The following is a 26,809-nucleotide window of genomic DNA, read 5'->3' as shown; positions in this document are numbered from 1 at the left end:
AGTCCAGACAAAAAACAAGCAACCTTTTCAGCACAAAGTAATATACCAGAGGTATTATCCAACTGATGAATAAAGTAACGTGACTGATTAATTTCTCTCGTACAGTTGATTTAAGGAATATCCATACTAGTTCACAAGGTGATGTGTTAAAAATTGCACACACCAAAAAAACAAAAACAGACAAAATAAAATTATAAAAGAGGTGTTAGTGATAGTGTGGTGGATAGTAGGTGGATAGTAGGTGAGTACGCTTAAAGGCAGCATATCAGAATTTATACAATTTTTAATTGTGTTCACACTTGTAGCTCAAACAAATATACATTTCCAAGTTTGAAATGAAGAACCATGTAAGGCCACGCAGTAGGCAGCCGAGAAGTGGCCAAAGAGTGATGACGTTATGCCTGGATCATCGATTGCAGGCAATGCATAAAATAATGGTCGACTGAAGGGAAAGTAGTGCAGCGAAGTCTCCTGTCCGAATAAAGTGAAGAGTTATATGCGGACATATTCCAGGGAGGAGGAGAAAGGAAGTTATGAGAGCTGTTGTCTCAGAGCAGGAAATTGGAGACCTAGCAAACTGGCACCCTGTTGCGCAATTTAAAAGCTTTTTTGTCACAGTCTACTGATTATGTAGTTGGTGACTAGTAAGTTTTGGTTTATAACCCTGAGACAAAAAAAGAGTTTAAATCGGAGAAACTATTCTTGGTGTGTAGGGAGAAATCCGTCCTTTTTTATTGCTCATCTTTCCATCTTTGAAGTAAAAGTGCTCACCGCATCCATTTTTTTTTTGTGACGCCAAAGCCACACATCCATTCTGCATATTCCCGTCAAAGTCTTATTTTAGGGTGTGCTCACACCAGTCCTGTTTAGTCCGCTTTATTTGGGCTCTGGTTCGTTTGCTCAGAAAGTTCGGTTCCGGTTTGGGAGGTGTGAATGCACAATCGAACTATGATGTGGACCAAAAAAGCTAACTCGGGTCTATCTCAGAACCGAGGTCTCGGTTCAGGTGAACTGAACTTTGGAACGGTTCGAATGCATATGGGAATGCCAAGCAGACCAGAGGCCTCTCCCAAAGCAGGAAACGGACTACCTTGTAGGGCAATCTGGGTAAATACAATTGTAACAGCAATAATACCAGTGAAGTAAATAATTTATTGTAAATACATTATTCAACATCTATGTAAGCATCACATCAGTTCAAAAGGGTTTTATGCACCCCCACTCCCACAGCGCCGCCTCATACTGAGCCATCTCACTTTCCTTGTGTAAAATATAACACTCTCCATGGTCAAGTATGCTCGTCTGGCACTTGCCAAAAAACACTATGGCAATAACTCGTCTAAAACCTGTTGCCGTTCCATTTTGTTGCCATTTTTGTGGAAAAGGAAGTTGGGCTGTGTTGTTGACCAACCTCTTTTCTTCTACGTTTCTCAGTGCAGCGCCACCACAGGCGAGGGGGTGAACAGGTTGGTCATAAGGTTTGGTTCCTTTGCACAAAAGTGCAACATGAAAGCAAACCGCACCAGCTGAAAATTTGCAATTTTGTCTCCAGTCGAACCAAGTTTAACCAGGCAATGAGGTGTGAAAAGAACCTTAGTCAGGGGGAAAAAAAAGATGCTGCTGATCCAAATGTTGCTGTTTACAGACAACAATCCACTGTCCGCATGCGATAATGACATCTCCGGTGTTGAGGGTGTGACTTTTTTTTTTATCTGATTTGAAATACAGATTGTTAGGTATATATGGGGTTTTGTTTGATTTCAAGAAGTTTCCTGGCTCTAAAAAATATTTTGCTCTTTAACATATAAAAGGCGTCTGGCTGGCTCTAGGTGCTGCAGTTATGTTCCCATTAACACACACACTAAAGTGGCTCAGACATTGTGTAACTACATTATTATTCTTATTATTCTTATTCTTCTTATTAGATTCGCTACCAGTTTGCTTGACAGGAAGAAAAAATATAAAAATCTATGACAGCATTTGGTCTTGCCTCCAGCAGAATGTCAGTTCTTATAAAAAAATAAAAATAAATTTAAAAAAAAAGAGAGGAAAAAAAAGGCAAATAAAATCTGTCCAGCCTCCCGTGACCTAACATGCCCCTTTTTTTTTTGTTTTTTTTCTCTCACACCAGTGGAGGTAGTCTCGGGATATGGGGTAACAGTTCCAGTCTGTCCCGCAGCTCCTTCCTCTAATCGCTTCCCGGCCAGGAATCTACGCCGCGGCTCTGGCGCACGGCGGCGCGCTGGACCGGTGCGCAGAGATCTGTGCCAAACGCTTTGCGCCGTTTTTCGCCTGACCAGACAGCTATAGCAAACGCTCACACCGTTTTTGCCCTCACGTGCGGCCATTTTTTGTTACCCATCCGAGCCCATTCATTGTGGCGCGCGCACACTTCCAAACCGTGCGTCAGAGCCTTCCCGATTACATGGCAGGAGACGGGATAAGGACAAACCCCGACTGAAACCCACCACTGGATCTAAGCGCAGACGTGTTCTGACAGCCCAGGGAGGCTCTGCCTCTGTCAAACTCTGCTGCTGCTGCCGCTGCGCCTTTTAACCGCGCCAAGTGTCTTTGTCTGACATTTCAACACCAATTTATGAATGAGTTCTGGAGCGTCCACGGTTCGCATGCGCCCACGAGACGTGACTTACCTGGAGGTCGCGCGCGTGAGTTCGCGGTGATCCACGGATTGTTGGGGTCGGACATTCAGTTGCCCCCCCCCTCCTTCAGCTGTCTGTCCTGGTCCCGCAGCAGACTGCCGAGAACATGATGCCAATCAAACAACCAGACCCCGCCCCTAACATTGACGTCATGTCGCACAGACCAATAGCAGCCGCGACTCATTACAACCGTGACAAATGTAGATAGTATTTAGTTTTTGATCACAATGCAAGGCACCGCCCATTCACATCTTTACATCTACGGTGCATAGTAATTATGAAACACGAGCGTGACCGAAAGCTTATTGGATGGTTGAGTTAGTGAGTACATCGGAAAAATAAAATGTTTTCATAAATAAGAGACAGAAAGCAACTCAAGACGTTCGGAGAGAGAACAAGCAGGGAGCAAATTATTTAAAAAAACTGCACTTCCCCTATAAACTGTTTTGCAAAAGCATGGGTACCTTCACAAACTTTAATGCGCTTTATCGGGATTTGATGGAACATATCACACTAATCGTGAAGAGCTAGGGAAATGATATAAGGTTTCCCCAAGTTTTCAGAAAGAAAATGTTGCCTTTTACTTTGCCCTTTTAACTCTGACGCCTCTAAACAAAATATATTTTTAACCAGTCACAGTGTTAGAGAACATTATAGAAACCTCATTACCCAGTATAACCAATGTGATGCTGTGTATGTCAAAGACTAAGCAACACATCAGGTAGCTCAGGGATAAGGTTGTGAAGAAGTATAAAGCTGGGCTAGGTAGCAAAACAGTGTCCCAATCTTTGAATAGTTAACTTATTATATAAGAATTTATAACTTTAAGCTCTCCACCTAAACTGACAGTCCGGAGTGTTCGCAGGCAATTCCATGAATATTTCTGTTCCAGACTGTTGTTGTCTGGACCTTTTACTGCCTAGATGTCATCTTGCATGGCAATCACCATAAGATGCACCAGAGCACTGAAAATTAAATGTTTTCCGACGTTAGAGCAACCGCTTACCCTTCGGAGCCACAAGAGGGCGACATTAGCTGGCTATCTGAGAGATTACAGGACCCTTTCTACGACACATAAAATTATACATCTTTTGTGATTGCCAGATCGTGTTTATTTGCTTTTTGGTGTATTTTGTTTTCCTACTGAGTCCACAGATAGAGCCTACTAGCAGTTATGGAGTAGGAGTCAAGGTGTGGGTGGCTGCACGTCCAAACTCGATCTCAGGAGGTAAAGGAGTGCCTGAAGACGAGCAATAAACTAAACTAAAGACGCCCAACCCCACCCAAACAACCGAATAAAGCTTCACATGAGAAGAGCAGCATAGAGACTGTCTAATAGAATTGCATATTTTTGCATGTCATCTAGATCTTATGTGTTAAGGTTTATTATTAAATATAGTCAGAAATTGATTAATATTAATATTAAAACTGATTAAATATTGAAATTATTTTAATATCTAATCATAAATCATAACATTAACATAACTTTTACATTGCCACAATAGAAAGCGTTTTATGTCAACATAACTGTGTGGTATGGGAGCTGCACAATGCAAGAGAGGAAGGATTTAGTAACGGGTGGTGAGGACAGCGCAGGGGATTGTGGGATGCCGTCTACAGGATCTGGACGCAGTGTATGCAACACGAGTCCAGAGAAGGGCCAGACGCACTGCCACGGATCCCACCCACCTGAGAAATGCACTGTTTGCCCCTCTCCCACCAGGTAAACGCTTCAGAAGCATCAAATCCAGAACTAATAAACTCAGAAACAGCTTCTTTCCAAGAGCTGTGAGGGCAATCACCCCCTGCTGAAGTTTGTGGTCCAGCAAATTACAATGAGTACTGTTATTGCCTATTTGCACGCTCTTATTCTCAGCAATATCAAATCGCACATTTGTGTAAATGAAACCTCAAGATCACCACACAAAAATTTCCTCATTACTTGAGATTCATGAAGGAGGGACCGATCCATATAACATGGGTCATATCATTTGCAAGGGGACTAATATCAGAGCTCTTAGACTCTGATAGTAGCTTGTGTCCTCTAATGTTAAAAAAATAAAAATAAAAACTGTAAATATTAAGTCTGTTGTAAATGTCTCATGTTATTTGTGTGTATCCCAAACCGATATCTGCCTCAAAGGTAATTTCACCATGGTAAAAAAAAAAGATTCTTGATTCTTCTTGGTTCACATTAGAAAAGCATAAATAAAGTAACACGCTCATAGATTTAACAATTCAAAAAATGATTGCTGAGGAAAGATAGTGCTTCTAAGTTTAGTTTTGTTTGTGACAGTTGATTCATTTTTAATACATTTCTATTTCTTTACACCCTTTCTACATGTAGCAGCGATCACATAGTTCGTCAAACCAAACATCCAACATTAGCGAGCCACTGCTGCACTGTCGGTGTATTTCACGCGCAGGCAACAGAAGTCCAATGTAGAAAACTTTCAAGTTGCATTTTACATTTTATTTATCCAGTTTAACAAGCAACATTTAAAGATCCATTTTCTATTGTTTTTGTGCTCCTCTTCCTGCTTTGGTAACAAAAAAAAAAACAAAAAAAAAAAACATAGGCCCACCCCAGTGCATGCTGGTCTGTGGTTCTCATGTCATATCCGGGCATTCTGTCACGATCCACCATGTTGGTAGGCAGAAACGCTTTAGAGACGGCTGAGTAAGTTTGACTGCCGGGGCGTATTCGTTTTATTTAAATTTTTTACAAAACTTGCAATGACTATTTCATGTTGGGTGGAAGGATGTTCCAGCCTTGCGGATGGTTCAGTAAAGCACAGTTTTCACTACATTCCAAAAATATGTTAATACGAAGGACTTTAAACAGAGGAGTCGAGTGCTCAACGTTGGCGGATCTGGCTCAGAAGCGTCGGCTGCAACGATCAGCCATCGAAAACAGCAAGAATCTCCTCCAATAACTTTTATTCCGCTAACTATTCTGTTCCTGATTTAGTTTGCTAAACATCCATATGGTAAAGACTCATTCTGCTACAACACCACCTTAATCTGTAGTCATAATGTTTCTCTTTGGGGTCACTATTGTGTGGTTTGTTTTTGTGCCATGTCACATCTGTTTTGGATTTTTACTCTGCATCCCAATGATGCTTTTATTCTTTGAAATAAAAAAGCTATCCCAATCTCTAGATTCATCGAAAAATATAACTGCCTCTTTTTAAAAATCATGAATCAACTGTGATTGTCCACGTAATTTCTGGTTCAGTTTCATTAGCTACACTCAGGCCTGATGGCTGTCTGATTTGCAGAATCAGTCACCTGAATCCAACCTGCCTGTCAAACATCAACAAATGCAAGTTATGATCTAAAGAACATTAAAAAACGAATGAGAAACCAAATCATTACATTTAACCTGTCACTGAGTGCTATTAAATGGATTAATTCCTATCTGAGAGATACAACACAATATGTCAAAGTACATAACTAACTCTCTACAGCTGGGGGCTGACCTATTGGGGTCCCACAAGGGTCCACACTTGGACCACTGTTATTCAGCTTCTATAGTAATGACTCTCATCAGTCTGTGACAGTGTACACTGACAATGTCATCTAGATATGGTAAGAACAAAAGGTGACATCTACACTGGCCATGGTACATGGCAACTAAATGTTTCTGAAACAGTTGGCTTGTATTTTACTAAAAGACAAGCAAGTACACTTAACTCAGACATATTTACGATTGGGAGAAAAGCAAATATTTTCGATATTAGTCAAACAGTTTCAATACCTGGGGATTTTAATTGACACAAATGTATCAATTAAACATCCAGTTGGGGAGAAAAACACACTGCTAATTTTAAGTATGCAAGACACTGTACGTCTAACTCTGCTACAAAAATATTTATGAATGCCAAGATTTCTTTCTCACAAACCATCACCTGCTGCGATTTGAGAAAATTATCATCTTTTCAAACCTCTGTCTGCTCTTTAAAATGGCCTTGCACCTCCCTCCTCCCCTTGAAGCACTTGTTACATTGTTGTCTGCGAGGACCACCAGAGCTACTGCGAGAGGGGACATTACTGTACCTTTTTGATGAGGTACGTTTGGTCATTTTCAGTGAAAGCCTCTCATGATTGGAATAGAATACCATGAGACATAAGAATATGTGGATCTTATAAATCATTCTCCAACAAATTGAAATCATAGCTCCTGGATAATGAATTTTGCAGCCACTGATTATGGGATTATTTGATCAGTTTTGCATTTTCATGTATTGTTCTGTATTGTAGTGATTTGTTTATGTTGTGTTTTTTTTTTAAGGCTTTTTAAAGAATATTTTTAAATATGCTACCTGATTCATTTCTTATTTTAACAGATGTATTCAAATTTTGAAATGCAACAAATTTTACAATGGAAGTATCTTGTTAATTTGTAAATGTTGTATTTATATTTATTATGTTTTGTATGGTGCCTTTAAGGAGTAGAGATAAAAAAAAAAAAACCTGGCCTTTATGGCTAATTCTGGCATGCTCTTTATTGTGCCTTGTCCCTGTTGAAATAAACATCATCACTGAAGTTTTTGGGATTTCAGCCAAATGTGGAAACGTGTTGGACCTTTCCAGGAGTGGTTGGCCAACCAAAACTATTCAGAGACTCATCCGTGAGGTCAGACAAGAACCTAGAACAGGGGTCAGCAACCTTTACAACCCGCAGAGCCATTTTTGCCCATGGTCCAGCTAAACTAATTCTGTTTAGAGCCGCAAAAGTTACACATCTCTTTGAAACAAGAGCTTGTTTTTATATTATTCTACAGGAAATTAGTTTACTTTTGGTTAAATAACAGTTATTATTTAACCAACAGTATTTTATGTTTAGGTTAATGCATTTTCTTTAATTGGACATTTGATTTTTATAGCAAATGGCATCAAAATAATGAAAAAGCAACCTATTGACAAAATGATACTTCATTTATCTATAGTAAAATATTCTATAGACAATTAGTTTCTTTCTTTCTGGAATTGTTATGCGTATATTGCAGAACTAGCAATTTTAAATTACCTTTACATTTAGAAACATTTACCAATTTTTTTCCCCTCGCATATTTGGTCTAAGTTTTTAAGAGCCAAAGCTGAAGGTGTAAAGAGCCTCATGCGACTCTGGAGCCACAGGTTGCAGACCCCTGACCTAGAACAACAACTAAAGCACCAGAGAGAGTCTGGCAACTTGTTTCTGAGCTTAAACTCTAGCAAACTTGGGTTATGCTGCAGGACAATGATCTGAAGTCCACCAACAGATTCACCTCTGAATGGCTTAAAAACAAAAGTAAAGGTTTTGGAGTGGTTTAGTCAAAGTCTGGACTTAAATCAGAATGAGATGTTGTGGCAAGACCGAAATAGAGCCGTCCAATGTTGCTGAACTAAAATATCTGCCCTCACGTAAAAGACAGATTATTGTCGGGTCCAAATGCTTGATGGCAGCTGTTGGCACCAATGGGGGCACAGCCAGGTTTAGGGGGCAGCTACTTTTTCCACATAGGGACCAAGGTTGGTTTGGTTAATTTTTCCCCATAATAAAGGGAATCATCATCGGAAAATGGCGTTTTATATTTAATCAGGGTTACTTTGTCCGACGTGAAAATCTGCTTGGCGATCTGAAAGATTTAATTGTGACAAAACACCAAAAGGAACAACAACAAAAATAGGCAACTAGTTTATCATAGCGCTGCACATATTCCTGTAATCACGCCAGTGACTTACTGAACCAAACAAGAGCTTGACCCACCTAATAGCTTAAGCATGCGCGAGTACCTCATCAAACAGATGCCAGAAATGCTTTTTGTTCAAACGGTGTTTGTTTATTAGCACAAATATACAATACAATCAACATGCCCCCTCCTCCATGTCTTATCGTGGGGTTCCCAGATGAGGACTCTAAATAAACTATTTACAGTTTTGTGGCACAGACTGTACTGTAAGCTGTGTTAATTGTAGCTCATACACAGACAGAGAGTGAGATAAGCTACGCGGCCATTCAGACAGGTGATGTACGGAGACAGAGCGGTGATCGGGCGGTGCAGGGCAGCATGAGCTGACAGACACGTAGACATGGGAGTATCAGAGGCGACCGAGGTGACGGGTGAGTGAGAGCCATCACCACAATGATGGGTCATATCTGCGGAGAGTAAAGGGAAAGAGAGAGATCAGCTTTGTGTGAAGGCTACGGAGAACTTAAAGTCAGAGGGATCCATCCATGCCTTGACTGTGGAAGCGTGTCTCTGCTTTCCTTCAACAGCAGCTCTGACACCAGTGTGTCCAGAATCTCAGGACTGGACCTCTTTCCATACCTGAAACACACAAGGAGCATCAGTTTGAGAATCCACACGGCTCGGCACCAAGAGTTTCACTTTGTTTCGGATGTACAGCAACTGGCACAAAGAAAACAGAACTCATTTCCCTGCCCGTCTCTGTGTCATCTGGCCTATGTCTAATTATAAGATCAATGAAAACTAATTACAGTCAGACCATAATCTAAGGAAACAGAGACACGAGCCGCACCACGGGAGGCTACATCTTCCCCTTCTGTGCTTTTGATGATAAGTCATATCAGGACCACAGGTATCCTGGAGTTGCTCGTCGCCTGCAGAGGCTTCCAAATCCCTCACATTCAGAAGAAAACTGTGGGGGACTTGACAGAAAATCCTGGCAGTCATGGAAATTCTTCTCTTTTTTCTTTTTGCAAACAGGTGGTAGAAAATAGAAGTGGAAATTTAAAAATAAAATCCATAAAATATATCTATACTCCCAATGAAAATCATTTAACCAAAATTATTCAGATAGATAGATAGATAGATAGATAGATAGATAGATAGATAGATAGATAGATAGATAGATAGATAGATAGATAGATAGATAGATAGATAGATAGATAGATAGATAGATAGATAGATAGATAGACTTTTACTAACAAAATTGTTGTGAATATTATTCTGAATCATGTTAAAAAATAACCATTTGATTCTATTCTTTCCCGTTTCATTCTTCTCTGTCGGCTCTGGTTAGTTCACCTCTGTCTTGTGATGAGATTGATGTAGTGTCTCAGGGCTGAGTAGTACTTGGCCAGCTCCTCCGCCGGAGCATCCTCTCCGGGGTTCTCCGGTTTAACCGGGTACCCCTCTGTCAAGGCTCCCAGGCAGACCAGCGCCCACAGCAGGAACCCCAGAGTCCCCAGCCAGCTCACCAAGTTGGGATGCATCTGACACAGAGAAGACAGAACCCGTCTGCGTAATGACTAAAAAACACTCCGGCTGCGGTAAATGTCCCACTCTTGTCACACATGACAACTTTTTCTCACTTGGTTTTGCACTCAAAGCTGTACTTTTATGGGGTTAATGAACAATCGGATGCATTAAAAAAAAAGAAAGAAAGAAAAGCCAAAACAGTAATCAAAAAATTATAGTTGACTTTTTTTGTTTTTGTTTCTCAGAATAAACGGTAAGAATTTCAAAGTACTTACATTTTTTTCAGTAGGTCTGAGTGAGATTTGCGCGCTGCCTTGTTTCTTCTCTGCTCCTCTGCGCGCTCGGTGCGCGCCATGGGGTTTATATCAGCGCGCGCCAGACGCACTGCAGGGGGAAAAAAAGGAAAAAAGAAAAAAAAAAAAACGTCAGAGCCTCGCTCTGTTTGGTCCGGGTCTTTGCCTTCCTTTGTGTGAACGTCACTGCTGATGCTCTCATTAAGGTGCGTATGTGCGTGTGTAGTTTTGTATTACTATAACAGAAAAGCAAACTAAAAATAGAGTGAGTCAATAAGCTTTGTTTCCAAAGAGACACTGGAAAGCACAGATGTTAGTTTACAAGGGTAATAACTTTTTCACTTTGCATACAGACTGAATTATACAGACTAATATATCTTCACGGAAAAAAAATGTAGCTACTCAATGCTTACAGACTATCTCCCATGTTCGATGTGTGCACAAGGTGCACTAAAAGAAATATCCTGAATCCAGTGCTTTGAAGCTTATTCAAGTTCCTTACAGGGAGGAAGCAAGTCAAATTATTTCACAATCAAGATTATTTTCTCAAAACGAGATCAAGCGTCTAATCTGAAGTTGCAAAAGAATGCCAGGGATGCTTCACTTTGGGACCGGTTCAAATGAAACTTCTACCCGTGGCCTCCGCACCAAAAGCAGACGCCCCGGGTGGTGTGGAACAAAAAAGGATCTCAAACCGACTCACATGCACGGGACTGAATCACTGCATTCATTTTCATTTTGTAGCTCGTTGCAATCGGATGGAGAAAGAGAGAGTGTGGCTCTCGACGTGAACAAAAGGCACAAATGTGAGCGTGGAGATGCGTCGACGAGGAGCCCAGTCTCCAAGAGACCCACTTAATAAGAAAACCCAAATAGCGTTTGCTTGGGAATGTGTATCACCAAGAGCTTCATTTACCTCCCATTCATAATCCTTTTGTGCGGCAGCTCGCAGCCATGTAATCTGTCAGAAATCAGCATTCTTCGGCAACGCTGCTTTCTGACTCTCTCAGAGGATGTGTTGAGTGCTTTTTTTCTCTATGGCACAGGATGCAAAGAGGGAGATGAGGAGCGTGACACAAGCGAGATAACGTGGCGCGTAGAGTCATGACAGACTGGCAGGAATTAGAAGATCGACTCCTCTTCAGGAGACACATGCGCCCTTGAAGGCTCTCTTCAACAGGTATATCATCATTCAGAAGGAAGCAGCGTGAGCCCGCATAGATGGCTGACATGTGATTGAAGCAGATGTGTAAACACGGAGGACAAAAAGCTGAAAGATCAGAGATGTTAGATGGAAAAAGCCATCTCCAGAAGGCTTTTATGCAGGCTGGGTTTTTTTATTCAGTTTCACTGAGGTGACCAAATGCATGTCCTCTGAATGCACAGTTCAGATCAACCGCCCTGGTGGCAGACAACTTAAACAAGACGTTTACTATGGGAAGCTGTACTTTTAAGGTATAGTACCTTGCAAAAATGATCCAGATCCCTTTACCATTTGTCCCATTTGTCCCATTACAACATTGCATTTCAAAGTAGAATGAATTTACCAGCTGAAGTAAACATTCACCCAGCTGAGATCAGTAGATGTACCTTTGTATGACATCCCAGCACTGAGTCTTCATAGATACGTGTCAGTCAGGCTGGCATGTTGCTGTCATTTTCCCCCAGCTTCAACTCCATCAAGAAATTCTCATTAGGATGGAGAACTGGGATTTGATTTAGCCACTGCAGAGCATTTACCCTCTTGTGTTCAATAATTACTTTACTTATATATATATATATATATATATATATATATATATATATATATATATATATATATATATATACATATGTATATATATTAGCTGAGAGACACCCATGCTTTCTGTCTCTCTAGTGGTTAATTTGTTTCCCTATGGAATATAATAGAATCGTTATAATTTCCACAGGCTTATGTAAGATAGACCAAAACCAATTAGCACATCATTTTAAAATGAAGGAAAGGGATACGTGTTTTTCAAAATTTTTGACAAACAATCCAAAAGTGCCACATAAAAGCTCCTTCACTCAAAAGCCCTTAAATTTAACCCAGTGCAACTGATTGTCCTCAGAAGTCATCTAAGCAGTTAGTAATTGCAATAAAGGTGGTTCCTTGTACCTATTTTCTTTCCACTTCACCATTATGTACCTTTATTTGTGTTGTTCTTTCACATAACACCCTAAGAAAATACATTGACGTTTATTGTTGTCATGCGGTATAATGTGATAGTCCCTCTACCATGACAATACAAAAGGCCAAAACACCTAATAGCGTAAGCTACCCCCCAATGCTGGTGCCAATATTACACGTGCAAAAAAAAAAAACAACAGCTTGTGCAAGCCGGCAATTAAAAAAAAAAAACAACAGAGAGCAGTTTGATGAACCCTAAACACATCTTTGTGTCAAAGTGCTCCCACAGTTTGACACAGGTTGTTGTCAGAAGGCCATTACATTGGCTTAACATAAACAGGCAATGGGACTGATTTGAACAAAGGCTAAAAATCTCTGTTTTGATCTTCTCTGTGTGCTGCCATATTATTATTATCATGGACATTTTTTTGTCTTTGTGGATTGAATTGGTCCGGTCTTCCTTATATGGGAAGATTGACAGTTGTCTTAAATGTCTCCCACTCGTGAATAACAGTCCACACTGCGCGATGTTGCACTTCAAGTGGTTTACAAATGGCCTTCCAAACCCTTGCCCATGGTCCCAAAAGTCCAAATACCCAGTTTAATGACTGCAAGTCATAAACTATGTAGAGAATCAATGGAGGAGTTTCAGGCAGAGGATAAGAGAAAACTGGATCTTGCAGTCCACACTGCGCGATGTTGCACTTCAAGTGGTTTACAAATGGCCTTCCAAACCCTTGCCCATGGTCCCAAAAGTCCAAATACCCAGTTTAATGACTGCAAGTCATAAACTATGTAGAGAATCAATGGAGGAGTTTCAGGCAGAAGATAAGAGAAAACTGATGAGCTGAAAGCCGCGACCAATGCACGGCTTTCACTTTTTTAAAATAGATTAATTAAATAATATTTCAAATAACCGAGATGCACCTGGAGTTTACATGAGGGGCTGGCAAGAGGTAGCGTAAGGTGAGAATATCAGTGCCTAATTCTGACAGCATGCTACCCATCAGATATTTACAACATGTTAAATTATAGCAACAAACTCTGAGAAGAAGGCGAGATTTTTGAAGGAAGCCTGCAGGATCTTGGAGCATCATAAAGAGAAGGATAGCACAGTTCCTGACTATGCTAAGAGAAAATGGCAACATGACAAGTAAAAAAAAATAATAATTGCGGTCATCAGTTTTAATCAGCATAATATGTACTCTTATGGAGACAGCAATCATCTCCACTACACTGTCCAATGAGCTGATTAGATATTTCAAAATGCTCCTAACCAATTTCACGGTGATATCCCTTCCTTTAGGTAAACAATGCACGCCATAATCCATCGGTTGAAGATTGAGCCTTATCAGAAATCAGTTCTGCACAGACTGCTTCCTATTGAGAGCAAGCTTTTTTAAATGCAAATGCGCCTTCTCCTCCTCTCATCAGCCTCCTGGTTTGTACAATAAGTTCTTTCCCCAGATTTGTTAAGATGAAAGAGCCCTGTAATTTTCTGCCACCATGAATCACACTTTTCAAATTTACAGAGTGATCAAGTGGAAAAAGGAAATACTAACATGCAGGCAGCATCTTTCGTCTCCCCCAGGCAGTTGCATCCAAACAGAAAGAGGAGATAAATCAGATGAAAAGCCAACTTTTCACTTGCTTTCTTTGGTTATCGCCAATTTTGCTTCACGGCTTGACATCTAAATTGTTACTTAGTTCTGTAAGCTATTGTGTTATGGTGACAATCTGCCTACTTGTGGTTGGCAAGAAGTACTGTTTGTGAAAAAGAAAAAAGGACATGCTCCTGAACATGTTCCAGGCCAGCTTTCTTCATTTTGCCTTTTTTTTTTTAAACGAAAAATCTCACATGAACACCAAAATAGTGACTTGACCCGACACCCTTAATAGAACGTGTGTTGGTTTAGATAAAGAGGCTAAGATTATATAAGAGATAAATCGGACTGATCTGCCTCAAAGGAAACAAATTGGACGTTTATATGAGCGGGAAAAAATGCAGACTAAGACTCCACGTTCTAACAAAGGTGGAGTCTTCACAGTGGGACTCCAGTGTTCTCCCAGTTTTACTTTACATGCTGATGCACAAATGCATTGTTCCCATAGTTCTTGGTCACCTACACAAAAATGAAGAAGGATTTCCTTTTAGAGTGGTTTCCTTTTTGGTTCATTAAACAGCAGGTTATCAAATCCACATGTCCACGTGTTTGTGGCACTGCTTAGAATTGAAGTTTAGGTCTTCTGAGTTGACTTTGAAACTTAAGATAGAAGCTCTCTGGGGCTGTTTTTTGTTTAAAGTGCAAGATCCAGTTAGTGTTAAGGCATCTCCAAGAAAACCCATCCAAATATGCAAAACGTCCAGCCCTGATGGTAAATTTTAAAACCAGTTTCCCTAATTATACATTGCCAAAATCACTTTGGCAATAAGGTATAAGTCTCATCTGCCTTTACACAGATACAAAGGTGGGTAGCCTCCAATTCTTGATCCATAGGGTTTACAGTAATATGACGTCGGTCCACCCTTTGCAGCTCTGACAACTTCAGCACCGGGAAGGTTTTCTGCAAATTTAGGAGTGTGTTTGTTGTGGTTTCTTATACCATTCCTCAAGAAGCATGAGGTCAGACACTGATGTGGGACAAGTAATCCTGGCTGCCAATTTCCACACTAATTCATCCCAAAGGTGCACAGACAGATTTAATTCAGACTCTAAGTAGCCGGCTCAAGTTCTCCCACGCCTAACTCCCCCATTTACGTCTTTTTAGACCGGGCTTTTTTCACTTGTTCACATGAAGGGGACATTCACAAATTGTTCCCACAAAGCTACGAGCATAAAGTCAGTGAAAATATTTTGGTACGCTGAAGCATTCAGAGTTTCTTTCGCTGGAACTAAAGGGTTGAGCCCAACTCCAGAAAAACAGAACCACACCATAACCCCACCCAACGTGACCCAGTACGGTTAGTTAAGTGTTATCATGGTGATTGCCTGGGATTGTCACTGCAGACACGATATCTTCACTGCTCTAGAGCCCAGCAGTGGTGTACATCCAACACTTTGCTTTACAGTTGGTGATGAAAGACTTGGATGTGGCTGCATGGCCGTGGAAACCTGTTAAATAAAGAAGTCTACGCTCTGTTCTTGAGCTCATCTGAAGGTTGCATGAACTTTGGGGAAATGTCGCTATTGACTCTCCAGAAAGTTGATCACCTTTGTGTGTTGTGTGACTGAGCATCCACTGAGACCCTGCACTACCACTTTGTGACGGTGTTGCTGTCATTCCAAACAGTGGATTGTGACATATTTAGTGGTGACAAAATTTTACGACTGGACTTATTGTACAGGTGGCAACCTGTCCTGATACAACGCTGGAATTCACTAAGCACCGGAGAGTAACCCATTCTTTCCCAAATGTTTGAGGAAGCATTCTGCATACCAAGATGCTGGACTTACACACATGGCAATGAAAGTGATTGGAACACCTGACCAGTTTAAGCACTGATCAAAACACTTAAATAACCAGGCAGATGAGTTTGAGGTAGATGTAATTTGGTGGACAAGACACTTGTCGAAGACAGGTAAAGTGAATTCATTGTGCTCTGATCTTGACTAATGTTTAAGAGCAGTGGACCTTCATTCAGATAGTTATACCTCAATAAAGAAATAAGTCGTGGAGATTGCTAATTAACAGTTTGTAGACCCTAAAATTAATCAAAAAAAGTTACATAAATCAGAAATATTATTCACAACATCTGTACACGTCTTGTTAATGTTGCATCCTTAAATGCAAGGACGGTGATTTTTCCAGAAGTTTCCTCAAGTCCCTTTTTGAGTAACTGTGCATGCGCAAGACCGTTTTACCTGCTCTTCCACTCCTCAGGGGAACCGTGTGAAAAAATAATCTCCCAAATTCATTCTGGTATTATTTCTTTGTACTGAGGCCTTACTCTTCTTCTCATAAACATGAACGCGGTTTGCTTATTGCGACTCTCAGCCATGTTCAAAGCATACGGGGGTGGCAGTGGAGCTACGATGAACAGTTAACCCTGAAGCTAACTGCTAAGCTGACTGCTAAGCTAACCGGATACATAAACACTAGCAGTGTGCATGCGCGGCCAGCCAGCAACACTTTGGTGTTATGTTTGCACATCAGAAGGACAGCATGTGGGACAACCAATAGATAAGGTGATATCCCGGAACTTGAGGGACAGAGAAGAGTGAGAGCAGGACCAAAACTCTAACCAATCCCTGCCCTTCGGTGCAAATGGCAGTGATTGGATAGAGTTTTTACAGGCCTCCAGCTTCCACAGAGATCAATGTTTTAAACCTCCTTTTTTGTAATCCATAATGTATTGACTACTTTCAGGATGGAAGGACAATTTTACCAAGTATAACAAAAAGTGTTTCTGAACAGGATACCAACTATAGCTTTAAGTGTCAGTGTGTGAATATGTGGTTGTTTGTCCTGTGTGTCTATATGTTGCCCTGTGATAGACTAGCAACCTGTCCATGGTGTACCTTGCCTCTTACCCAATGAATAATTGGGATGTGCACCGACAGTTCCACAACCCTGCAATTATAGTAGATATAGACAATAGATTAATGGATGGATGTCATCTGTGACACCTCTAATTTTTTAAAATAAATACTTCCTATAGTGCTACCCACCCACACACACACCCTCCCCCTTCACCCTACCGTACGCTGAACCTTTCTGTTTGCAAAACATAGATGCTAATCTGTTAAGATAAACTTATGATTCGCAACAAATCACAAGAACAGCAAAAAAGTTGGAGCCATTGCCTTTTTATCTTTGATGTACTTATCAAAAATATTGTTTTCTGTGTTACAGCACAGTTGGTTGGAGAAGATACTGCAACAAATTCTGGCCAGGGTCCTTCTATGAAAACCCTGCATGGATAAGCGGGTATAGAAAATGGATGGATGGAAGAATGGAGGAAATTTTAAAAATTACCAAAGCATTGTTGTTGTTTTTTGTTTTTTTATTCATGTGTGCAAATAATTGTTGTGCTATCAAAAAGTAATAGACATTTCTGAATATATAAACGTTTTCCAAACTTTTTGTTTATGCATCCGGGGTAGCATATGTGTTACTTTCTGTAATAATATTGCCTATTTTATTCAACACAACTGCACTTAAAAATATATGTTAGGATGAAAAAGTTGATGTTCATTTATAATATCTAAACTTCTGGATGGACTTTCTTACATTTCTTTTCCCCATCAGTTTAATGGGCTTTCCATACAAGCAAGATGTACAATTTCTGCTCTTTTCTGAACTGGCAACAGAAGCATGTCCCCAAATTGTTCTTCTTTGTCGTGGCTTTGACTTTAACAGACATCATTTGAAAGCAATTACAGAGCCACACAAGCTTCCCTCTGTTCTCTGTTCACAATAGTGCAGTCGTCAGCAAGGAAAGAACTAATGCTCTTCTTTATTTATTTGTCTCTTTCTCCACCCAATATTTAAACAGCTAGATTGACTCGTCTTGGTATTTATCTAAGCTGTCTCTGCCTCTTCTCTCAGTGTTGCTCGCTGTCTCTTCTGATTTGTCTGAGCATGTGTCTTTCTCTGTACGTCTGTTTGGAAATGTGTCTCATCTGTGTCTGGGGTGGAAACGGCACAAATGTCGTGTCAACACCACGATCATAACATGCTGCTTTGATGGACAGGTTAGCTGAGGGTCTGGCCGCCAAGCTGTGGCAGGCTGGCTTGGCTCAGGTGTGCAGGTCAGAGGACTAAGTCCTGATATAAGGGAGCCTGATGAAAGTTGCAACTACACTGACGTGTGCTAAACTTTTGTTCGATGTCGTGATCTACGTCAGATCACAGCAGTCTTAATGCATCACTGTAATGCCCCTTTACTCTTATATATACTCTTATATATGTGTTAAATGTGTAAATGGCTAAACTAACCCTGAAAACCATGTACTCTAATCCTCCTCCTTACTTGTAGGCACTGCTGGTGAAATCAGTAATTAAAAAAAAAAACTTCTGTTATTGCAGTGCTGCAATAATCTTACCCTGAAAATAAAAATATAATTAATTTGAGCACATTTAATCAGTAAAGGAAAATTAAGTGCAAGGAAAAAGGGTACAGGTACTCAACTTTTTGGTATGGTAACACTTCTTAAAATAAAATAAATAAAAAAAATAAATGTAACAGAAGCATTTTTGTAGTTTACTGTTTGAGTTCATCAGATCTTCCTATTAGTAAACTATGTCTTCCTGAGGTATATTTATGGTATGACAGAGACTAATTTCACACTTTTCAAATTGGGAAAAACATGTGATTCAATTGAGGCAGATATGTGTTACTCTGAATTAATCCAAAAATGCCTTCGAGAAATTAGCTACTCGTCTTAATGTGCTCATACCTACTGCCAGATCGATAATTAAACATTTTAAAAACAAGCCGAACAGAAACAAAGCCAAAATGAGGATCAGCGTTTATCTTGCCACTGCGCACAGTGTGGGGTTTGTGATGAGGTAAGGAAAATCTTCATAGCTCAGAGTTAATGTGCATTGTATCATAAACTCTTTAAAATGGTGTGAGATTTCTAGATAAAAATCTTATGGCCTCTAACTACTATGAATGTGTAAATCAATCAATGATCCAAAACATATGATCAAATTGAGCTCCACACAAACTTGTCTTCCATGGCCATCTCTGTCCCCAAACCTACCTGAAAAAGATAAAGAAGAGACTACATTTTGTTGGTGCTGTCAACTAACGCATTCAAAGACAACCAATGTCAAAGAAATAAAAGATCTCAAACTGAACAAAGATCCAGCTGCTGGATACACTTTTAAGAAAATAAACCTGCTAACTATTTAAAATGCTGCCCCTCTAAAGTGCACAGGACAACTACTGGCTTGCTCAGGTGGAAAATATTATCAACTCATGACATTAAAGGCATGCAACATAAACAAGAAGTCCAATAATGGAGGGTAAATGTGCGTTACAAGCAGTCTGACTAATGCAGGTGGCGAAATTAGAAAAGCGTTTCAACGGGCTGACTCCTAAAGAGGTAGCTGCATTCATAACAGACCGCATTTACATTCATTTAAATTACATCCACTGTCAGTCAGCCATGCAGCGTGTCTAAATACCTCGACTGCAAACTAAAGCCATTTTCACAATTAATGTTAATAATTAAGAAGTGGTTACGGCGCTGCATATGAAATGACTTTCTGTACACATGGAAGGTGCACAGCACAATACAGCGCCAGACTAGTGAAGATATTTATTAGAAGCGCAGCCCTGCGACATCACGAAAAGCAGAATTAGAATAACCAAAGGATGAAAGGGTTCTTTCCAAATGAGCTATCCGCCCTCAATATTTCCTCTTTTTGTCATGCTACTTCCACGACCCTCAGTGTGTTTTATTGGGATGTTATGTGCTAGAACAATACAACGTAGCACCTAATTAGGAGGTGGAAGCAGCAGGATTCATGCTTTTTAAAAAACCTTTCCAAAAAACGAAAATCTGAAAATGGTTGAGGGGCCTTTGTATTCTGATACCACCAAATCAAATCCGGCTCAACCTACTGCCTTCAGAAGTAACCTCCTTTGGTAAATAGAAATAATCTGTGCATTTTAACCTCAGTATAAATGTAGCTGTTCTGTGAAGGACTCAGAGGTGTTTCAGGGGAGAGCATTAATCGCAGAGGCTGCCAAGAGATCCGCGTTAACTCTGGAGGAGTAGCAGAGATACACAGCTCGGGTGGGAGCTCCATCTGTTAGTCAGACTCTCTGTAACATGAGTGATTGTTGAAAGAAAGCTATGAGACGTCCCATCAGATGAGACCAGAACTTAACATTTTAGGTCTACATCGGAAGTACTGTATGTGGCTGAAAATGAACACACCATCCCCGCAGGATGATAATAATAAAGATGATGGCTGCATCATGCTGTGGGGATGCTTTTCTTTAGCAGGGACCAGGAAGCTGGTCGGACCTAAAAATAAATAAGAATCTGTGCCAAGACGTGACAATCTATGTTGACAGATGCTCTCCATCATGATGTAATACATTGTATTGTCACATGGAAGACTGAAGGACCCCAGGAAGAATAGCTTTTAGCTGATGCTGAAGCTAATGGGGATCCTAATAAAACAAACAAACAAACAAACAGATGCTCTCCATCCAGAGTGACTGATTTCTGAGCTATTTTGCAAAGAATGGACAACAACGACAAAAAAACAAAAAATCAGTGTCTAGATATGCAAAGCAGGAAGAAAGAAAATCATAAAAAAAAAAAATCCATGTCTCAATACCCTTCCACTTTCACAATTTGTCACCACCTTTCATTGTCTTTTGACATAACTCCCCAAAGAATACAATAAAAACGTACTGTTGCGATACGATGAAACAGGTGTGAATACTTTTGTCATCAACTGAAGCTGTGGATCCAGCTCGTGGTTCCATTCTTTCTTGAAACAGAATAGCTGATTTAAAAAAAAAAAGGGGGGGGGGGTGTGAATCCAGCTGCAACACTTGTTTAAGTCTCTTGTTTTCTTTATGAACAGCTTTGGCTGGGTACTCATGCGAACTGTGAAGTGAAACCTGTTTGGCGAATGCGTCGGTTCACCAAGACATTTGATGCAGCTGCTCCACATGCAAATAGTGAAACACAGTGGATGTGGCTTTCAGGAGGTTATTTTAGTTTAGTTTGAAGTTTTACTGCAGTCAGTATGGTATTGGTCGATATGTTCCTGATGGGAAACATGATCTTTTTCTCAATCCGGTGCTTCATACTGATTTCTTTCGTTCGTCTACCTTTGAGAACAGGTGAGGTGTTTCCAGTGGTTTGTCTGAACCCTTTCTATGTTGTGGTTTAATTTCTTTGGAGCAATGACGTGACAGTTGTCTCCAGTTAAGTTCCTGTTTACTTACCATTTCTGCCAATTAAGTGTTTCCCTCGGCTCTAATTGCCAATTTAATCATCTGCGCTCGTGTTTTGATTTATTGACTAAAAGATGTCAATCAAGCAGGACGGGGTTTCCATGGGGAAGAGAGAAGTGTTGTAGTTATTCCCTTCGCCAGTGTCCAAAAGAAATCACCCACGGCCTCCTTTACATCGTTGCTATGGAGAGGCAATTACCCTAAATTGTAATTGTGTGAGACTAATGTGTTATAGCTTTACTTCTTAATTCAATTGAGCTTTTCCCTCCCTCCCCCTTCATGTGCCATGCACCCCACCCATTGCTCACCTCTTTCAGGAGGAAGTGGAGGAAACAAGTAAGAGAGACATGGCAGATATCTTGAACGGCGCATGCACCCCTGATTGCTTGTTTTGTGGCAGTCTGAAATCTCGCCTCATAGATACACACTTTGTGTTCTAAATGCAAGCTTCCACAGATGTGGTTGCATCCACTCGGTTCCTTTTCAGCGCTCGGAATCAGAGACGCAGGTGCATCCGTGCAGTCCTCCGGGCAAGGCCCCCTGCCTCTTTCCCTCAAGACCACCTGCTCACCTCGGCAACATCGCGCTATTACACGTTTTGTCAGATTACAGCCACAAATTTAAATGTGTTTGATTGGAATTTTCTGTGATAAAAAAAGCTTGTGATTCTGAAGTGGAAGAAAAAAAAATACAGATGCACGTTTTTCAAAGTTGTTTTGCAAATCAACATCTGAGAGGTGTGTCTTTTACCAGCTTTCAAGGTTCACGACTGGATATTTTTGCCCATAAAATACCTCAAGCTCAGTGAAATTGGATGGGTATCTTATATAAATCTCAGTTTAAAGTCTTGCCACTTTAATTACATTAGGTCTGGACTTTGACTGGGCCTTTCCAACACATGAATTAACACTGATCTGAACCTGTCCATCGTAGCTCTCTGGCTGTATGTTTAGTGTCAACCTCCTGGAAGATAAACTTTCATCCCGCAGTCTCATGCCTCGTGCAAAGTCTAACAGTTTTTCTGTATTTAGCGCTGAGCAACTTCCTATCAGTGTCGACCAGTTTCTCTGTCCCTTGTGAAGAAAAGCATCCCCCCAAAGCATGACGCTGCCACCGCCATGTTTCACCAAGGGGATGATATGCTCAGGGAAAATTGCAATCACCTGAAACAGGATTTGACAAAAGCTTTATTCAGGCCAGTCAATGGGGTGTGGATACTTTTGTAAGGTACTGTGATGCTAACATGAAAAACGTACACTACCAGTGAAAGGTTTGGACTAATCTTTGCCACTTAATGGTCTTTCCTTACTTCTGTGACTTTCTACGTTGCAGATATGTAATGAAAGCATCAAAAGCTGTGACTCAAAAGTATATTGAATTATGTATTAAACACAAAACTATGTGTTTGATACACACACACACATTTTCTGGTTACTGCTTAGGTCACTCTCGATGAGCTTCATGAGGTTAGTCCTGAAATGGTTTTCAAGCTGTCTTGAAGGAGTCCTCAGAGGCAGCGATAAAAATAACGGCAAACCACTGAATGAGAAGGTGAGGCCAGGCGTTTGACCGGTAGTGTAGTGGCCAGCATCAATGCTGTCCTAGAGTGGGAACATCCGAGTGGGAGTAAATCCTCACCGAAATCTTCTTTAATTGCGGTTCTCCGTTAAAGACGCTGGGAATCTGGGCCGCCAGTGGAGAAAACACGATCTGCAATCTGCATTCACAGCGAGGAATAATTCGGCTCACATCACCGCTGATCTACCGTGATGAATGGGATTAATCAATCGAAGACAGTACATCCATCCCCAAATTAAAAGCGGCGTTCATCACCGAGCACTGAGCTCTGAGGTTCTGGTGTTATTTCGGTGACGTGCTGAGTGGGTGGGCTTCTCACAATAAGGACACAACAATCAGGAAAACCTCGGAGAAATACTCTATTAACAAGCTGTTCAGGAAAATATGACAAATATCCCGAAAAACTGCAGTACGACAAATAAAATTGATGGGCTTTGGGTTTATTCACTGGCTTTCTGACCAACTCATTCAGGGACTTGAAAACTACAGTCGGCAGCTAAATCTCATTGCAATAGATTTTAAACTAGGGTTAAATTTATTTAAAGAAAAATAGGGGTTCTTCACAGTTAGCTGGAAAATGTTTACTCTCAAACATTAGCTCTCTTTGGGAAGTCATTTTGCGTTTGATTTGCTAAAGTTTAGCTCTCATACCAGAAATGAACAACCTGACCCAGTAAGGAAACGCAAATGTTGCATTTCAGTGTTTGTCGGCCCGTTTCTTGCGAACGCCGGAGCCGGTTGCGCCTGGCAGTGAGGTGTGGCGCTCCCTCGCCGCTGAGCTCCCCTGCAGGCAGCCGTCTTCTCTGCCTTCATCTGAAAAAGGAATACCGCAGCAATTATGAGAATCGTACGTGACAGAGAAAGACGCGGCTCTCACAGACATGCTGCATCCTTTAAGATGAACGGTACCGCTGCGATTCGCTGCTGGAACGTACAAAAGGACGTGTCAAAACATCATGAGTAAACCCAGAGAGGGTTTCAGTTTAAGATACAAAATGTGTATTAGCCAATAAACTTTAAAAATCAAACTCACAAATACTAGTGACACATAAATATATCTTAAACTATCCTTCGATTTGGTTGACCGAGAGAGCTAAGAGGGGGAAAATCCAACAAACATATAAGTAATTAAATGACTGTACAAATATGAGATAAGAAAAATAAACAGATTAAATGAAAAATAATGAAATATTTGTTTCAGAGGGGAAAATAGTTTCTTGAATTCAAAATGTGAACTCACTAATTAAATTTGGAATCATGTGTTCAACTCAATTACATTTATTTCATAGTTCTCGTGTTATGGTCCACACTGCAATAAGACATTTTATTTTCTAAATAATTATCAATATTTCTGCAAATATTATAAACACTTATGGTGATGCACATTTTTTTTTTTACAACAAATCGTCACAGATTTACGTCTCATTCTACTTATTTCCTGCTGCACTGCAGTATTCTACAAGATTTTTTTATTTCATTTCATTAAGTGAATAATTGTTCCTTAATATTTGCTGTCGGAGAATGGGCCAAACTGCTGCAGAAATAGGCATGGAGCTGATTCGCTGTGCAGATTAACAGAGGAAATTATTGGCGCCTGTTTGATGAGTTAAAGCGACATCTTAAATTATTTCACTGCGGAATGTAGCCTGGGAAAGATCTATCATTTAAGATTCGAAAGCGTCTTTAATCACCTGTTATTTATTGAATGTATTTACTTCCAGTTTGATTTAAATAACCTTCTGTCTCTATTTAATGGCTGACCTGTTTATTAATGAATTGAATTATGGCAAAATGAGCAAAAAAGAGATACAACTCTCTTCGCATGATTTGCGAAGCTATCGTTTATTTATAAAACCCTGAAAGGGCTGCAAAAACACTCACAGATCCAATCTTCCGTGGAGCAGCCAGCTGTGTGTTTTTTTTTTTTTTTTTGCTTTCTCTCAATAGTGATATAAGAAGAACGCTGTAAAAGTCCCTGCACACCTTTGACCTTTCTCAGATTCACGCTCTCGCAAATATCCATCATCCAACACCGACGCTGTGCTGCTCTTTGCTGCCCTCACATGCCTCTAAAAAGGAACTTTTCCTCGGCTCTAAAGGAAAGCCTCTGCTCCTTGCCTCTGTGCCGCTGCAGTCTGTTAAAGGCCATGTCACTAAAACGTACTCAGGAGCATCATAGCGGTTGAAAATGCCTTGAAACTGCGTGCGTTCATTGGAAGAGACCATGTGTTAAATGTCTACAGACGCACTTGCATGTTCCTGACTGTAAAGAGAATCTACTTCTGGTTTCAAATGATAGAAAAACATGCATCACCTGTGGAGGAGGCTTCCAAAGTGAGGTACCCATCCAGCAAAGAGCTGAACCCCGTCAGGCCCCCCATGGCGGCATAGGGAACATCTCTGCCAACAGGCCGACCCCTTTCCTGCCTCTCCAGCTTTGTCTCAACCTGCGAAGAAGGGGAACGGTACTTTAACTAGGGGGAATTGCCACAATAATAATATTAAATGTCCCTTTAATTTAAGCTGGCATCGTTTATAACCACTCACCAAGGTACGGTGCTCAAAGCAGGGCCGCCCACAGCCACAAGTGTAGGGACTGCGGAACCCAGAACAGGAATTGCCTGAGAAATGAGTCATTAGTATACACCAGTAGGTTAAAAGGCGTTATCTGGGTTACAGAGAGCATATCTTGAAAGTTAGGGACGTGTGACTAACACTTCTTGCACAAGTGGCCTGTGGCTTCGCTGTGATCCTCGGGTAAATGCTTGCAACCGCAGCGCACCGGGCTACAACCGAGCCGAGGGACGTAGGTATAAGCGGAGCAGTGACATCCCCTGACCTTGCACGGTAGGGCAAGGGGTCGCTCAGAGGGGACCACCTCCCAGTCTGTCTGATGCTGCTTGTATCTGGTGGAAAAAAATTGTAATTGCTTGCATGATGCAGCGCATTACAAAGGTATTCCTACCCCTGCGACATTTCCTGAGTAACGTCTCACCTATGTTCACAAAAGCACTGTGTTTCAGGGCCAATCAGTTTGCAGTCAATACCCCCCGGTACGCCAAAGCTCACATACAACCTGTTTTTCATACGCATAGGTAGAACCTTCCTCTTGTACTCTTCATATTCCTCTGGGGAGAAAAGTTTTCCACCGTCGTCTTCACCAACAATCCTTATGGGGGGAAAAAAGTACATCAATAAGCAACAAACACCATAGGCCAGTATACAGAACAGGATAGGCATTTAGGGTATTTAAGCATTTATATTTCACTTCCTCTGTTCCAATAGCTGCTACACACAGAGCAGGTTTGTCGGATGGCGATTTGGCCTCAAATTCAAGGAAAACTGTCCATAACTGAGTTAGTAGGCAAATGTGTGTTGGTACATATACCTTTTGTACTCCCAGTAGTCATCCACTGCTTCCAAAGCTGATTTGTCGAGATATACGGCGGCCATTATCATAAACCTTAAGTGCCAGTTAGTGCATTTCGTTTGTGGCCCGAGACGTACGTTGCTATGGAGATGGTTTTACAGCTCTCTCTAACGCTCACAAAGGGAACTGCAACAAATATGTCAAAAGTAGAAATTAAATAAGATTCCTGTAAAAAAAAAAAAAAAAAAAAAAAAACGACAACAGTGACGCAAAAAAAAAAAAAAAACATACAAGCAAACGAGTAAAAAAGGCAAACGGTAAAAAAAAAAAGCAACGAACTACCTTTAACCAATTAGCAAAACTAGCTAAAATGATGACAATATTCGTCCGCAAGGTCTAAATGAAAAGTTAATAATTTTAAGTAGCGCCCATATATATTGTTTACCCCATCACGTGCTACTTATTGCAGTGATTCGTTGATTTGACAACCCAGCCTACAAACGGCGAGTGTGCAGTTTTAGCTGCACAGCAATAAGAATACATTTCCCATGAAGCAACGGCGTTGACGCCGCCGAAGACGTTCCGGGGGAATCCATGACGATCATTACACAGT

General features: G+C 40.7%; 3 protein-coding genes across 5 annotated transcripts in view; all 3 read right to left on the bottom strand.

The window, feature by feature from the left end:
• The window catches only part of mpp6b (membrane protein, palmitoylated 6b (MAGUK p55 subfamily member 6)), a 31,839-nt gene extending 29,061 nt beyond the window's left edge, over positions 1–2,778 (bottom strand). For 2 of the 3 annotated variants that reach the window (XM_036145011.1, XM_036145013.1), the window contains exon 1: positions 2,652–2,778. The gene's annotated coding sequence lies outside the window, so the exon portion shown is untranslated. The remainder of the gene's footprint in view (positions 1–2,651) is intronic. The other variant, XM_036145012.1, reaches the window with a different exon arrangement.
• Positions 2,779–8,466: 5,688 nt separating this feature from the next.
• npy (neuropeptide Y) lies at positions 8,467–10,255 on the bottom strand. Its single transcript, XM_012874210.3, has 4 exons — positions 10,147–10,255; positions 9,698–9,885; positions 8,888–8,977; positions 8,467–8,805 (listed from the first exon to the last, which is right to left on the bottom strand). Exons 2-4 carry the CDS (start codon positions 9,883–9,885, stop codon positions 8,784–8,786), a joined length of 300 nt encoding a protein of 99 aa, XP_012729664.1. The 5' UTR covers positions 10,147–10,255; the 3' UTR covers positions 8,467–8,783.
• A 12,914-nt stretch (positions 10,256–23,169) lies between these two features.
• Positions 23,170–26,767, bottom strand: fam221a (family with sequence similarity 221 member A). The gene is made up of 7 exons (XM_012874255.3): positions 26,642–26,767; positions 26,215–26,382; positions 25,822–25,995; positions 25,542–25,732; positions 25,374–25,447; positions 25,141–25,273; positions 23,170–23,639 (listed from the first exon to the last, which is right to left on the bottom strand). The coding sequence occupies exons 2-7, from the start codon at positions 26,283–26,285 to the stop codon at positions 23,524–23,526; spliced, it is 759 nt and encodes a 252-aa protein (XP_012729709.2). The 5' UTR covers positions 26,286–26,382; positions 26,642–26,767; the 3' UTR covers positions 23,170–23,523.
• Between the last annotated feature and the right edge of the window lie 42 nt (positions 26,768–26,809).

Source organism: Fundulus heteroclitus, chromosome 13, assembly GCF_011125445.2.
Source record: "Fundulus heteroclitus isolate FHET01 chromosome 13, MU-UCD_Fhet_4.1, whole genome shotgun sequence".
NCBI classification, from domain to species: domain Eukaryota; kingdom Metazoa; phylum Chordata; class Actinopteri; order Cyprinodontiformes; family Fundulidae; genus Fundulus; species Fundulus heteroclitus.
This window is presented reverse-complemented; position numbering and strand designations above follow the sequence as displayed.